The 14,528-nt window shown below is 41.6% G+C and overlaps 1 protein-coding gene across 1 annotated transcript in view; it reads right to left on the bottom strand.

The window, feature by feature from the left end:
• The window catches only part of ttn.2 (titin, tandem duplicate 2), a 197,167-nt gene that overhangs the window by 154,975 nt on the left and 27,664 nt on the right, over positions 1-14,528 (bottom strand). The window contains exons 30-37 of the mRNA XM_079562796.1: positions 13,985-14,245; positions 13,264-13,408; positions 12,372-12,540; positions 12,060-12,291; positions 10,167-10,451; positions 9,963-10,088; positions 9,566-9,754; positions 8,398-8,445 (exon numbers count right to left, since the gene is read on the bottom strand). Of these exons, the coding sequence (XP_079418922.1) occupies positions 8,398-8,445; positions 9,566-9,754; positions 9,963-10,088; positions 10,167-10,451; positions 12,060-12,291; positions 12,372-12,540; positions 13,264-13,408; positions 13,985-14,245 (1,455 nt within the window). The remainder of the gene's footprint in view (positions 1-8,397; positions 8,446-9,565; positions 9,755-9,962; positions 10,089-10,166; positions 10,452-12,059; positions 12,292-12,371; positions 12,541-13,263; positions 13,409-13,984; positions 14,246-14,528) is intronic.

Below are 14,528 nucleotides of genomic sequence, written 5' to 3'. Positions count from 1 at the left end.
TGAAACCTGCTCTCCATCAAATGATTCATTCCCGACCATTAAATCAAATTTCTGAGGTTGGACTTTAGCGCTACCAAGTGATACAGCGGTTAGTTCCCTTCCTCTAGTTTTTCCAGCAAACGCTTTCGCACTTAAAACTACCAAAGATGCCCTGCACAGAGTCTCTCCTACAACATTAATGGCTCTGCAAGTATACACTCCACTGTCCTGACTTGAGATTTTGCAGATTTTCAAGAAATGATTGTCACCATCTGAGGTCAGAATGAACTTCTTATTGTGAGGGATTTTTTTGTCGCCTTTGAACCAAGAGACAATCGGAGAAGGAATTCCCATTAAAGAGCACTCAAACATAACAGTTGTCCCTTCATGGGCTTCCATATCACAAATGGGATTGATAAATCTTGGTGGCATTTCTGTGACCTCGAAAGCAATTTTCAGATCATCATGCTCCTGTGTAACAAAATCAACAGTGCCTTCTTCATAGATGCTTGGCAACACATCCAAAGAAATAATCATGCTTTTGTTGTCAGCTGTATACTCAGGAATAGTAATAATCTTAACTTGCTTTTCAAATTCCTTCACATCTTTTTCATCCAATTCAACTTCCAGAAGAATTTCTTGGGGTGAAGGTGAACGGGATGAGTCATTTTCTTCCACATCAAATTCCATCACATGCTGATGAGTGACAGCGGGAGGGGCAGGCATAAATCTGACTTCCTGTGACACAACACCCACTAGGGCCACACTCCTGGCCTCTCCGACATAGTTTAGAGCCTCGCAGATGTACTCTCCTTGGTCAGCTTTTGTCACATTATTGATTGTTAGTGAGATACTGTCTCCATCTCTATCCATAATAATTCTGTTGCTTTCAACAAGCTGACTTTTATTACAGAACCACTTTACATCAGGAGAAGGAAGACCAAAAACTTCAGCGTAAAACCTCAGAGTGTCATTTTCAAAAACTCTTTTCTTAATTAAAGGCTTCAGAAATGCTGGTGGAATACCTTGTACCTTTTCTTGGAGAGATCCTAAACCAAGAGAACTTCGACCTGATAAATATCGAGTTTCTTCCATTGTTATCTCAGAATGAGATGGCGCTACTGTATCATCGGCTGGAGATAGCAAATACTGAACAGGAGAAAAAAAGTTATCTGTTGAGCTTCCTGTTGATGGTCTCTTGTATCCAAGTGGGGAAAAGGGATGCTCCTGCGGTGTCATGAAGCCACCAGGTGAACCTGATGTTGGAGTATTCAAAGACATGGGTGATTTGTGACTCTGGAAAGAGTCTGCAATTTGTTGTGAAGTCTCTGTAGAAGATCCAGGGGTGAAGAAGCGCTCAGCCACTTCTGCTATCTCTTCACTCACAGTGCTACCAATTTCTATAGACATTTCTGACTCCGGAGACAGTGGGCGGCCCCAGTCAGCAGGAGGGTTATAGTAATCATACACTGCACCAAAACTGACTTCCTCCTCTTCCAGGGAGCGGGTTGTTGTCAAAGAAGCTCTTGCTGCAGTAGACGGTGGCATATGTAATTCTCCGCTGCTCTGCAAATATTTTTCAACTTTCTCAGCCTCTACAGTAGCTACTGTGTCGGATAAGCCCTCAATCATGCTTTCCACTTCAGGTTTGGCAGTAGATTTTAAAACTTCATCTGTATCTCCATCTCCAAGTGCAGTGTGAGCCTCAAGTGTGAGAGATACGTGTTCCTCCACAAGTTTGTAAGGTTCTTCTATTAAAGTAGTCACATCACTCTTAATAGGTTTTGATTGAGCTGTGATACGACGAACATTGTCCTCTTTTAACTCAGTTTGAGCCTCATGACCCAACACTTCTATTGCTTCTGTCATATCAACTTGGGATTCTGGCAAGCTAAGAAATACACCACTATCCAATGAGGGTTCAAGTTGGTAATCTAAATCTTCATGTTCTTCAGCTTTGCCTGTTGTGCCCAATTCTTCAAAATGACTCTCTAATGAAGTGGGGACATCCATTTCCTCATCCACAGCTGCACTGTGCTTCAACGATGTGGCAGATAGCTTTTGTCTTTCTGGTTTGATAGGTTCAGAAGTCCTTTTTGGCATAAGTATTTCTCCGGAAGTGGTTGATGTTTTTACAGAGTGTTTTGATGCAGGCACTTTTTCTGACTGGAAAGGAATAAAGCTGCTAGTTCTTTCAAATGTTCGTAACATGTCTTCACCCACATCAGGTACTCTGGTTTCAATCTGTTCGGGTAAAACACCAGGTTTCTGTGCTTTGGGTCTGACTATATCTGCAGAGTCTTGCACTTTCTCTACAAATTGTTGTGGGCCATGGATCTCAAGCCCTGCTCTTTCCTCAGCAGACTTCCCAAATGAAGAAAGTGGCAAAGTAACATTTTCTCCAAGCAAAATATTACCACCTTCAGGAACTGGAAAATGTTCAGTGATGGTGACTTGATTTTGTTGGTCAGCGACATCAAGCACCTCAGGAAGAAACTCTTTAGGGAACACGGTTTGCTGTTCTTGCTCATTAGGAGATGTTGGAGCCATTTGCCCAACATTTGACTCAGATTCAAACGCTTGTTTAATCTGAGAAACATTTATCACAGCAGCTGAGGATGCCAAACCACATCCAGACAAACCCTGAGACTCTCTGGGAAGAGACTGTTTTGATTTTGAGGTGACATGTAAGGTTTCCAGTGGTGAAGGCACAGTTTTATCTCCAAATTCAACAAAGGTGTGAGCGGTGGTGGATTTGTCGGCACTTGTTCTATCTTCAGATAGGCTCCCGCTTTCTATTTCTTCAACTTGGATAATTTTGCCCTCCTTGTAAAAGTGCTTTGGCTCAGCAGCTTGATATGATACATTAGAGATGCTTGAGACTTTGCCAACCTTATTTGTAGCAACACATTTATACAGTCCTGCATCACTGTAAGCAAAATTCTTGATGTAAAGCCTGCATGTTTTCTCATTTACTTCCATTATGTACTTATCTACTGCAGAACAGACGCAAACATCATCAAAGTACCAGGTGACTTCAGGAGTCGGCTCCCCTGAAATTACACAATCTAATACTGCTGTGTTGCCATCAGAGCACACCATGTTTTCTAATTCACGGATAACATTGGGAGCTTCAGCAGCCACATCAAAGGAGAAAGTAAATTTGTGTTTGATCTGAGATGCACTGTCATCAGTTGGTACATCTGAGGCCTTTTCTGCGGGTGATTTGTCTTCACTTATCAATGCTGCCATGTCAGGAAGAGGGGTGGCAGCAGTAATTCGGATTTCAACTGCTGAAGACGAGAAAGATTCATCTGAGAGTTGTTGTTTTTGAATTACGACTTGAGGCACCTGTAAAGTTGCCTTTCTCGCATCTTTATAAGAAGAAACTTTATCCTCTCTTGCCTTCTCAAGGTTTAACAAGGTTTCTTCTATTTCATGTGTGACTATTACTTTCTTTTCAACATCCATTGTTGGATGCATCACTTTTGCATCTGAAATCCCAAGCGTGGCCCTGGAGATGTGTTTGCCATATTTATTGGCAAGCACACATTCATAAGTGCCTACATGGTCTGTGGTTGGATAGAAAACAGTTAACTTTGAATAGTTTGATTTTGTAACGATATCATAGTCAGGGATTTGGGCTAATGGTTGGCCATCTTTCAGCCAACTGACAGTGGGCACAGGTTCACCTTGAAACTGGCAGCAAAACTCTGACATCTCACCAATATGTACATTGAGAGATGACAGCTCTTTCACACAAACTGGAGATTTACCGTTTTTATTTGGTTTTTCACTGTGTAATTTTGACTCTACTGAGAGCACACTTTCCTTCATGGGAACATTCATTTTTGTGTCTGTTTTTTTATCTTCAAGACCACTTTCTTTTACTCCAATATTTCTAGTGACTTCACTTGCAACATCCCTTTGCAGTCTTTTCTGTGTAACGTCTCTAGATGGTTCTATCTCATGTTTTGTCCTATCCTCTTCTTTGACTTCATACTGGAAGCGCTGGAGGCTTGCTTTATCAACAAGCATAGCATATTCTTCAGTTGGCAGCTCTTCCTCTAGTTCTTTTACGGCTGGGACTGGTTGTCTGAATGGTTTAGCCGGAGCAGCAATTTTCTGTTTTTCGGCTGGCAAGGTGCTAAGATTGGAAGGAGAATGTTTTTGAACAGACATAGCTTCAAGGCTCATTGCTTCCTTTGCAGTAGTCACTTCAGATGACAAGCCTGATTTGTGTGATATCGTGTGGGCAGCTGAAGCAACTGTGTCTGGTGTATGTATGTGCACAGCTTCATTAGAAGGCGTTGCTTTCACATCTTCTTGTACTTCTACACCATAAGCAGTTTTGGAAGTTGTGAAAGATGCCCCTGTTAGGATTTGCTTTTCATAGGGAACAGATGAAACTTGATTCTGAAACGTTTCTGGCAATCTCATAGAATGTATTGTTGTTTCGGACACTTCAAATAATTGCTTGCCTTGATTGTCAACTGGCCACTCTGATTCCAGTTCTGTGACTTCTTCTTTCTGCCATTTCAAAATGCGTTGAGCCATTGCTTCTTGTTCACTCAAGAGGTATTCACTGTCCCTATCCAGTCTAGTTTCACGCCCTTCTGTTGCTAGCTCTGTGGCTGCCCATGCTGGAGTTTCTTCCAGTTTTCGAAAAGGAACTTCTGGATTGACCGCAACCTTTTCCTGGGTAGTTGCACTGGCAATTTCAGACCGACTTGCTGCTGATGTTTCCCCATGAACATTTCTCTCTGCTTTTGCTTCTGTCTGAAATTTTGTGGGGTCTTCAACCCTTTCACCTTTGTGTTGGACTGTTTCTTGTTGCTCCATAAAAACATCCTGCTGCCATTTCATAATTCTTTGCGCAAGTGCTTCCTCTTCACTGACAAATTGGTCACTCTCACTTTTGAGTCCAGAGATATTTTCTCTTGAAAGCTGTAATTCATGATAATCTTTAGACTTTTCAAATCTCTCTTGTCTTACTTTTGCTCTAGGTGAGGCCTCAGTTTTCGTTTCTGATATTCTTACTCTGGGAGATTTTGGCACTTGTTTTACAGATTCTTCCTTCTCAAATTCTTCAGCATGGGTTTTCATTCTTGGTGATTTTTGCAGAGTTGGAGGAGGGCAAGGCCCTGTTGCTTTCACCTCTTTCCGCATCGTCTCCTCCTGACTGTAAATTGGACCTTCGGGCTCCATGTATGGTGCATCTGCTGGCATGGGGAGATCGGTTTCAGGGTGAAATGTATCTTCATCTGACATAATCATGCCTTGCTGCCATTTCCTGATTCTTAGAGCCAGAAGTTTCTCCTCACACTCAATGCGCTCAGCCTCTAATTCCTTTTCATAATGAGCTCTCAATGATTCGCCAGTATACTCTTCCTCATATATGTCTTGTCTTTCAGAGATTTCATGAGATTCGACAGTTTCACCAACAGCATGTTCTAAGGACGTTTTGGCTTGCCTTGGCCTTGAAGAGTCTCTCATTCTGGCTTCTGCTCTGGCCTCTGCTCTAGCTGTAGCTCTTGATGGGGACTCAACTATTTCTGTAGCCCTGGATGTTATGATGGGTGATATTTGTTGTCGCAAGACTGGAAGTTCAAATTCAGTTTCTTCTACTCTAACTTTAACTTTGGGAGATTTGGGTGGAGGGACAATACTAGCTTCATTATCACCTGACCTTATCAACCTTGGTGATTTATGGTGATGGGCCGCCTCTGTAAGACCAGTTCCTTCCTTTTCCATAAATTCTTGCACCATGTCTCTTTCAGGTTCCATGTATGCGGGCTCAGAAGGCAAAGGCATATCAGTTCCTGGGTGGAGCATTTCATCTTCAGACATCTTTTCTCCTTGCTGCCATTTTGTGATTCTTCGAGCCAATTGTTTATCTTCATAATCTATGCGTTCAGCCTGCAAAGCTTCTTCATACTGAGCCCTCATCCTTTTTTGCTCCTGAAATGTTCTATTTTCTACATTTGACGATTCTGTTTGACCTTGTGAAGATGAAGAATATTTTGATGATATTTGCACTTGCGATGTCAAGTTATCAGTGTATAGAACTTCCCCAGTTGGAGTGGCAATTTTCTGAACAGATGCCTCATGATGATGGTCACTTGACCTGACCTTGAACTCAACATCTGGTTTGGTTTGAATAAAACCTTTATGCTCTTGCTCATCCTCAGTTTTCTTCTCTGCACCTAGCACTAACTCACCTCTCAATAGCTGAATAGCTCTTGTTCTTGACTGTGGCTCAAAAGAATGTCTTACACGGGGCTCTGACAAATCCCTGCGAGAGGGTTTACCCAAAATGTCCTTACCTCCATCATCGGAAAGCCGATTAAATTGTTGGGAGTCAGGTAGAGATGCAGGTTTGCCTCTTAGCCTTTCAAGATACTCTGAATAACTAGGTTCGCTAGTTACTGACTCACCATCAAACTCAGACGAAGACATGGTTGAAATTGACAGTCTTTTTCTCTGTTTGACAGCCTTCTGCAGACTTGTTAGTTTCGTTCTTACCTCATTGTGAAGGCTTTCTGTGTCACTAAACCTTTCACTGTATCGGTCACTGCATCTGTCACTGAATTTATCGCTGAATCTGTCGCTGGATCTACCGCCTGTTCGTCTGTCACAGTAAATGTCGCTAAATCGATCGTTAAAATGCTCGGATCGATCAAACATAGGCGGAGGGGATGGGGCGCGCTCAGAAGCTGTTTCCAAATTTTTAAGTTTATGCTCTTTTACTACCTCTTTTTCATTCGACAATGTACCGGAACGGAAGTATACAGTGCGGACAAGAGTATTTTTAGATCGTAACCTCCCTTGACGAGCTTTTGACACCCTATCAAATGGTGAACCAACACATCTAAGATCCACCCTAAACTTTCTCTCCTTCTTCTGCTCTGCTATAACATCGTCACTTTCATGCGCTTGCACGGATCGCTTAGCAGATCTCAAATAGTTGGCAGATTGCTCTTCTCTTAGTGACACCAAAAGTGATGCTGTGGATTCTGCAGAACCTTCTGTATTTATGGCCATTACCTTGTAACTACCCGAGTCTTTCTCCTTAATAGGCTCAATAAATAACAATGTGGTATGCATGTGCACTTTGCCGTCATAAATTATTCTGCGTCTGCGCTCTTTGCGAATTGGTCGGTTATTATGGAACCAGAGAATTGAGGGTGGTGGGAAGGCTACAATTTTGCACTCTAATCCTACTGAATCTCCTTCAACAACTGACTGGAGCTGAAGTTTCTTTGTGAATGAAGGTTTTAAATTCTCTGTCCATGAGGTGACTGAGAGCTTATCAATGTCAGACAAGGTCGTGGGATCAGCACCGGAAAGCTCTGCAAATATAAAAAAAAACAGCTGTCAGACGATCATAGACCTCAGGAGAAAGTGAAATGGAATTATTTTAGGCATGCTGCAAGTCACAATGCCAAAAGAAATGATTTGACTCACCATATTTGTTCGAATAAACGCAAGACTCGATTCTTTTAAATAGAAACCTGCAGGACGTTTAGATCCTTCGTCTGTGGAAATTTCTTCAAAACAAATTATTTTAAGGAAAGTAGAAAAAAAAAAGCATAAACCAAGATGGGCTGCTTTTTGAGAAGTACTTTATGCTACAGTATTCTTCACCTGACTTGCAGACAGAGGGAATAAACGCCCTTTTCTAATCCTTAAACTTAGGCCATAAATGATGCGCAAAACATGACATCTTCTGTTCCCAAACAGACCATTTTAAGCCGCAAATTAGGTGACAAGGCGTTTATTCGAACTAATATAGTTGTGTTATTTACAAAGCAAACCACAGGAATCACATCCCACTATCTGCAAGCCAGGCTACAAAATACTTTGCGGAAAGACATATAAAAATCATATCTTTTAAAGAATTCTTCAATCTGGAAGCTTTAAAAGATATATATCCTTTGTATAAAATAAAGACCCTTCATGCCAAAATGGATACCTATAGGATGCAAGTGTCAAAAACTGCTTCAAGCATATTTGGACTAGACAGTATACATGTAGTTTCATTAATACACGTAGTAATGTTCTGAAAAGAAGAACTTGTTGGTCAAGACGTAAAAGTAACATGCAATCTGACTTAAGGGTAGGATCTAAAGGGACAGTTCAACATTTTATCTCATTAAGCAGTCTGTAGGAGCAGTCTGACTTCATCCAAATCTGGTCAGCATGCTGCCGCACACTCAGCCGTCTGAACAGTTTTATTCTCATCAAATGCATTTTTTTCTCAGTTTAACATTTGGATCAAAGTAGGCTACTGACAGACCACAATTGAGGCATTAGAAGCTCATTAACATTTTGTCAAACAGTCCCTTGAGCAGCACATTAGAACAAGGGGTGATAATACATTTATAGCCTTTGATCGAAACACAAACGTACTCCTACCTTTGACTTCTTGCTCAATCTTTGTTTCAGTATGTTCAACACGAGTCACTGTGAAGAAAAACAACAATGTATTAATTTGGAGGTCACAACACAAGTAAAAGATACGCACACAACACAAGGGAAAGATAGACGAAGTGAAAAGTAGAAAAAAAGGAATAGTGTTGTTATTCTCGCACAAATATCTCAAAGGTTTCCCAGAAAACAGTGGTGGGATCTGGTGAATAAATGCGCAATTAGTAAACACAAAAGGAAACTTGAGGGATGTCCTGAAATGTTTTACAAGCAATATTGGAAGATTAGATGTGTGATTATTGTGTGGGGGGCCTAGTAGTTTAGTTGCATCACTTATGCTGATCACTGTGTCAGTCTCAGCGCCATGAAACGCATTCCACAATTTGCCAAATGTAACATACAGAAAGAAATTGAAAAATAAAATTGGCAGATTTGTTGCCATTTTATTGCAATATTTGTTGCATTGGTGGCAACAAAGATGGCAATTATAAAGGTTCTTCAAAATTAGAAGCAATGTTCAGAACATCCCTCAATTGTGATACACAGTGTCATCTGGTGAAAGAAAAACAATTAGGGTCAATAAAAGGAAAAGGGCAAAGATTGAGGGGAATCTGGCTGCAGTCAAGGGATCCCAAAGTTACCTTCTTCTACTACTTGTTGCTCTTTGGTTATGGTGAGAGTTGCAGAGCAGACGGCCTCTCCGGCATTATTGACAGCTTTGCATGTGTACAGGCCTGCATGCTCAGAGAAAGCATCCACTATGATCATGGTGGCAATGTTTGTCACCTCATCAAAATGAAAAACCACATTTTTCGTGGCCTTTACTGGCAACCTGTTGTGGAACCAAGTCACGTCTGGCTTGGGCATGCCAGACACGTATGCATGGAAGCGAGCCACCTCTCCGTGTGGCACCGTGCAGCTCGCAATCGGCTGAAGAAAGGCTGGCTTTTGGCCTAGAGAAGGTTTCTTTAGACTTGTGAGACTGGTGGAAACATGCCATTCGGTTTCTGTAGTGTCTTTTATCCCTGAAAGGAAGATGTTGACTGTTTCACATGCAAGGTTCCCATAAGATAAATACAACATATATAATGAAATTCAGGCGTGGAGTCTGTTGCCCCTTAGCAGTGATTTAAGTGCACCAGTCAGTAAAACGTACCTTCCATTGTTAGGGTTGCAGAGCAGGATACAGTCCCAGCACTGTTGGTGGCTGTGCAGCTGTACTGGCCCTCATCTTCAGAGTAGACACGGGAGATCTCCAGCTGACAGCTGTCATCAAATTGGGACATCCTGAAGAAGTCTGACTGCTTGATCTCCTTGTCCTTGTGGAACCAGCAGATTCTCACATCTGTCCAATACAAAAAGGTGGTTGTGGCTTCAGAAAATACATCACAATAGTGAATTTCAAATTGTAGCAGGGATTTCTAGTGAACACATTTTAATATCTGTTTAAGACCTGTGACACTTTATAGGCTCATGAGGAAGTACTTTACTGAAATTACTATACAAGATGGAAACCCCTAGTGTTTTAAGTTTTGGAACGTTAAGAATCTTACCATCTCCACGGACTCGGCACTGGAAGCGGGCCGGTTCACCTTCCCGTACTGAAGTGCTGCTAATGGGAGAGATGACCACAGGAGGAGCCACTGGAGCAGCTGAATCAGGGGACACCACCTCAGAAACTAAAACAGTAGACAAGATGTTGCAATGAGTGTCCTGATGTTTTGTATATATTAAGATTCATCTTTTTTTTTCTTCACCTTCCACATTAAGTGTTGCAGTGCTGGTGGCTTCGCCGTAGTCATTCTTGGCCTCGCAGTTGTACACGGCTGCATCCTCCGGGAAGACCTCGATGAGCAGCAGCGTGTGCTCGTTTCCGTCGTGGAGGAATTTGCATTTGAAGCCGGGGGACAGGGCCTGGGAGTCTTTGTACCAGGACACCTGCGGCTGAGGCCGGCCGCTCACCTCCACGGAGAAGCGAACGGGCTTACCAGACTCGACTGACTGGGACTCCATGTGGCGCACGATCTGAGGAGGCTCAGGGACTGAAGGAATATACAAAAAGTGTTTTAATGTCCAATCGTATCCATACAAAAGCCCTCATTTCTGAGCATATACAAATACTCATACGCTGGGACAGAGGGAAGCAGTTTAAAGCCACACTGCGGAATATTCCAGGTTAGATATTCACATAGGTTAACTAAACTGTCACGAACACATAAACAACACGTCAGTGATACCAATTGTGCAACTAGGGACTTAAGTGCTGCAGTGGGTTGACAAAATAAAGTGTTTGAACCTACAGCATGTTTGGCTACCAAAAGACGAGACAAGAGCTGGTGATGTCCCACTCCCAGCAAAGTTACATGTCAGGTCTGAGGAGAAGCGAGCCCAATTACATGTTTTTGAGGTATTTTTAAGTGTGGCGCAGTATGGCTTTAAAAAGAGATAAAAAAACATTCTTTCCATTTGCAAGGTACGCTTGCAAATGACCACGTAGAGGCCAAATGAAGCGTCTACATGCTTCATTTGGCTTTCAAATTAACAAAATTAGTCCAGTGAAGGTGTCTGGACTTATAAAACGCAAATGAGATCGACCCAACAGCATCATCAGAACAGGCTACAAATGCTGGATTGCCAAAAAAATAAATGAACTTCAGGTAAGTTTATTTTGCAAGGAAGCATTATTATAGCATTACCAAGAACTTAAAATGAAAAATGTGTTGAGTAGAATATGAACAGTGTTGGATAAGTTACTTAAAAATGATAATTAATTACAATTAATATATTCTATATTAGTGATTACAGTTTTAAAAATGTAATATGTTTGTATTACATATTACTGTTTCAAAAATAGTGTTACTTTTGGCAAAATATAAACTGCAAATAGCAATAAAACAACCAAGCAAAAGTGCAGTCAGAGATTTCCTTTTCCTTCTCTTTCCCCAATTCTCTCGTGTTTTGTTTTGACGACAGTAACTACAGACTGATGTCCAACTTGATTTGTTATGCTGCATCTTATTAGGGGGGAGTTTGGCATTTTTTTGTTCATACATTGAAATGCACTTGAAATGTATTGACTAATGTCGTCCCATATTTTATTTAAAGGAACAGGCCACCATTTTTACATAGTGAGATATGATCGAGAGTTACGTATGTAACTACGGTTCTATGAATCCCTCCTGACCGCCAGAGGCGGTGCTGAAAGTACTGAATGTTCGCTGCGCATGCGCGAAGGAAACATTCAGTGCTTTCAGCACCGCCTCTGGCGGTCAGGAGGGATGAAATAGAACTTGCTTGAGCTTAGACGAGTTGATGCGTACCTGTCTGGTCTTTATGCGTGCCCTCAGTCACGCAAAATGACCAAAGATGTTGTTAGCATTTAGCCTCTCCCAATGTATTCCTATAGCTCCAAATGGGGGTGAATTTGGAAGCTACCACGCTCTTCCACGGGCATGCACAAAGACCAGACAGGTACGTATCAACTCGTCGAAGCTCAGGTAAGAACATATCTTAGTATTTAAAAAAGGTGGCCTGTTCCTTTAAGTAATATGTTATATTAGTTACTGAAAATACGAATATATTTTTGTAACTCATTACTTTTGTCATAAGTTACCCCCAACACTGAGTATGTAGATAGATTTTGGACTCACGGTTGACTCGGAGATACATGGTGCTTCTGTTCTTGCCAGCGATGAACGTGTACTCGCCAGCGTCGCTCCTGTACGTCTCTGTGATGGTGAGGCGGTGGAGTTTCCTGATGGCCACATAGTTAAATCGTTCTTCCATTGAGAACTGGATTTCTACGCCGTTCTTCAGCCATCTGCCCTCAACATCGTCCTCATTCACCTCAAATTCAAAAGAGGCTCTGTGTTTCTCCAGAACCTGAAACATTTTTAGATTTTTTTTAATTAACATTAGTGAATTAAAAAAAAGAAACTTGACTCATCTGAGCATGTTCTTACTGTAATCTCCTTTTCCGCAGGTTCAGAAATGCGGACATCGCGACCCTCCACAATAAGTCGGGCCTTGGACACGCTGGATCCGGCCACAACAGAATACTCGCCGGCGTCGGAAATGCGAACCGTTTGGATCATCAGGCGGTGGACGAACTTCTCAGCTGTCACAGTGTACCTATGAAAATGTGATTGATCAGTGACTATTCCATTAAAACTTAAAGGGCTTGTAATAAACTTCATATGGCACCATAGGTCTACATTGTATAACATGGCGTTTGTTAAAGAAAAACACACCATGTGCACTGTTGTGTGAGTCTAAATATAGAGCATTTTCTCCAGCGCAAACCAGGAAGTCAGAGACTAAATTAGCACAATGTTAGCATTGGCAGTCTGCCTTATTCACATCTCAACTCTGTCTGAACTCCGGCTGAGAGGAGCTTCTGCCCTCTGCAGGCAGCATTGGGAATTACACGTGAAAGAACAGTAAATACAAGCTTTCCTTTTGAGGTAACGGCATGCTAACAAATCAAAGGTGCCATGATGAACACACTTTGAGCACAGACCTGCTTAGAAACGGGTCCTGTTTTAATAAGGAGTACGACCGTTGTGTGTTCATTCTGTTACTATATACACCACTCCAGGGATGTTTTTGAGAAGCTAATAATATTATACCATAGTTGAAGGCTAACAAGTATATTTAACTATACATCCTACTATATAATAAGTATATTTTGCAGAATATATGTGTTTCTGAAGTCATTCAAAAGGTGCACCGCAAACTAAATCTCAATTCTGAACAAATTGCAAATCTAATTACAGTCACATCATTAGTAAAAACATTGAACTTAGCTTTGTTTAGTTTTTTTGTATAGTGCAGGCCTACTGGAGTATACTGTACCTCTCCTCAGAGTTGTCCAGTTCTTGTCCGTCTTTCATCCACATGACCTGGGCGTTGGGCTCTGAGATCTCACACTCAAAAATGGCCTTCTTCTTCTCAGTGATTTTGATGTCCTTGATTTTCTTGGTGAACTCAATGAGACGAGCTAAAGGACAAGGCGACCGTGATTTTAGTACAAGTACAAGTACACCATGTTACCCATTATTGTGCCTATACAGTAAACTACTTGTGCACGGACTCCTTAGCATTGTTTTATAACTTAAAACTACGGTAACATTTAATTAACCTCTTACCACCACCACTCGCATTTTTGTCACTTATAATGTCTCTATTTTGATACTTATTTTTTTCAAGAAGCTTTTAGATTTGGGTAAAGCCAAACTGGAGAAAATATGCTTTGTTACTAACTTTGTTACTATGCTTTGTACCTAACCATAATGATTTGCATGGAAAAAATTGATCAGGTTATTCAGAGCTGTTTTCTGAGTATACAGAAGAGAAGCAACTTGTACTGGAAGAAATGCATCCCTGAAATGATCATCGAGTTGAGAGGCTGACTGGACTTAAAACACACTATGAACCAAATCACACCCTCAGGTATGTTTTCTCAGGGGACACCAACTGAAACCCTTTTTATAGGGGACATGCATTTGGTTTAGCAGGATGTGTGCCCTTTAAAAAATAGCCTGGTGTAAAGTGCGTGTGCTATTTCTGCTCTTACCTTCGACAAAGAGGTTGGCAGAGGAGGCGGCTGACCCAGCCACAAACTGGTACTCCCCTCCGTCTCCGAAGTGTACATTTCGGATGGTCAGCGAGTGGGTAAGCTCCTTGCTGCGAACCTGACACCTGTCGGAGGATTTTATCTCCACGCCATTTTTCAGCCATTTGTATGTAATTCCCTCGTAGTTCACGGTGACCTCGAAGGTGATCGTGTCCCTCTCTTGGGCATTCAGGTCTTTCAGCATAGATGTAATGAGTACAGCTATGGAAAAATAAACAAACAATATATTTTAAAAGGACAGGTCTTGATATAAATAGTCACTGGGGGTGGGGGCTGGTTCTTATCCTCTTGACAGACTAAGATAAACAGCTGCACAAAAGTGCTTGCATCAAGGGTTCGTGAGCTTCACAGTGTGGTGTAATTATATTCCTCATATCAAATGTCTCTCCAGTTATAACCTGGAGAGGTTTATGGGTTCCGCTGTCTGCCATTCTGTGGCTTTGTTTCATAAGTCACAAAATATTCTGCATATTATGCAAAATAT

The sequence above is a fragment of the Gobius niger genome (genome assembly GCF_951799975.1).
Source record: "Gobius niger genome assembly, chromosome: 9".
Classification (NCBI taxonomy): Eukaryota; Metazoa; Chordata; class Actinopteri; order Gobiiformes; family Gobiidae; genus Gobius; species Gobius niger.
This window is presented reverse-complemented; position numbering and strand designations above follow the sequence as displayed.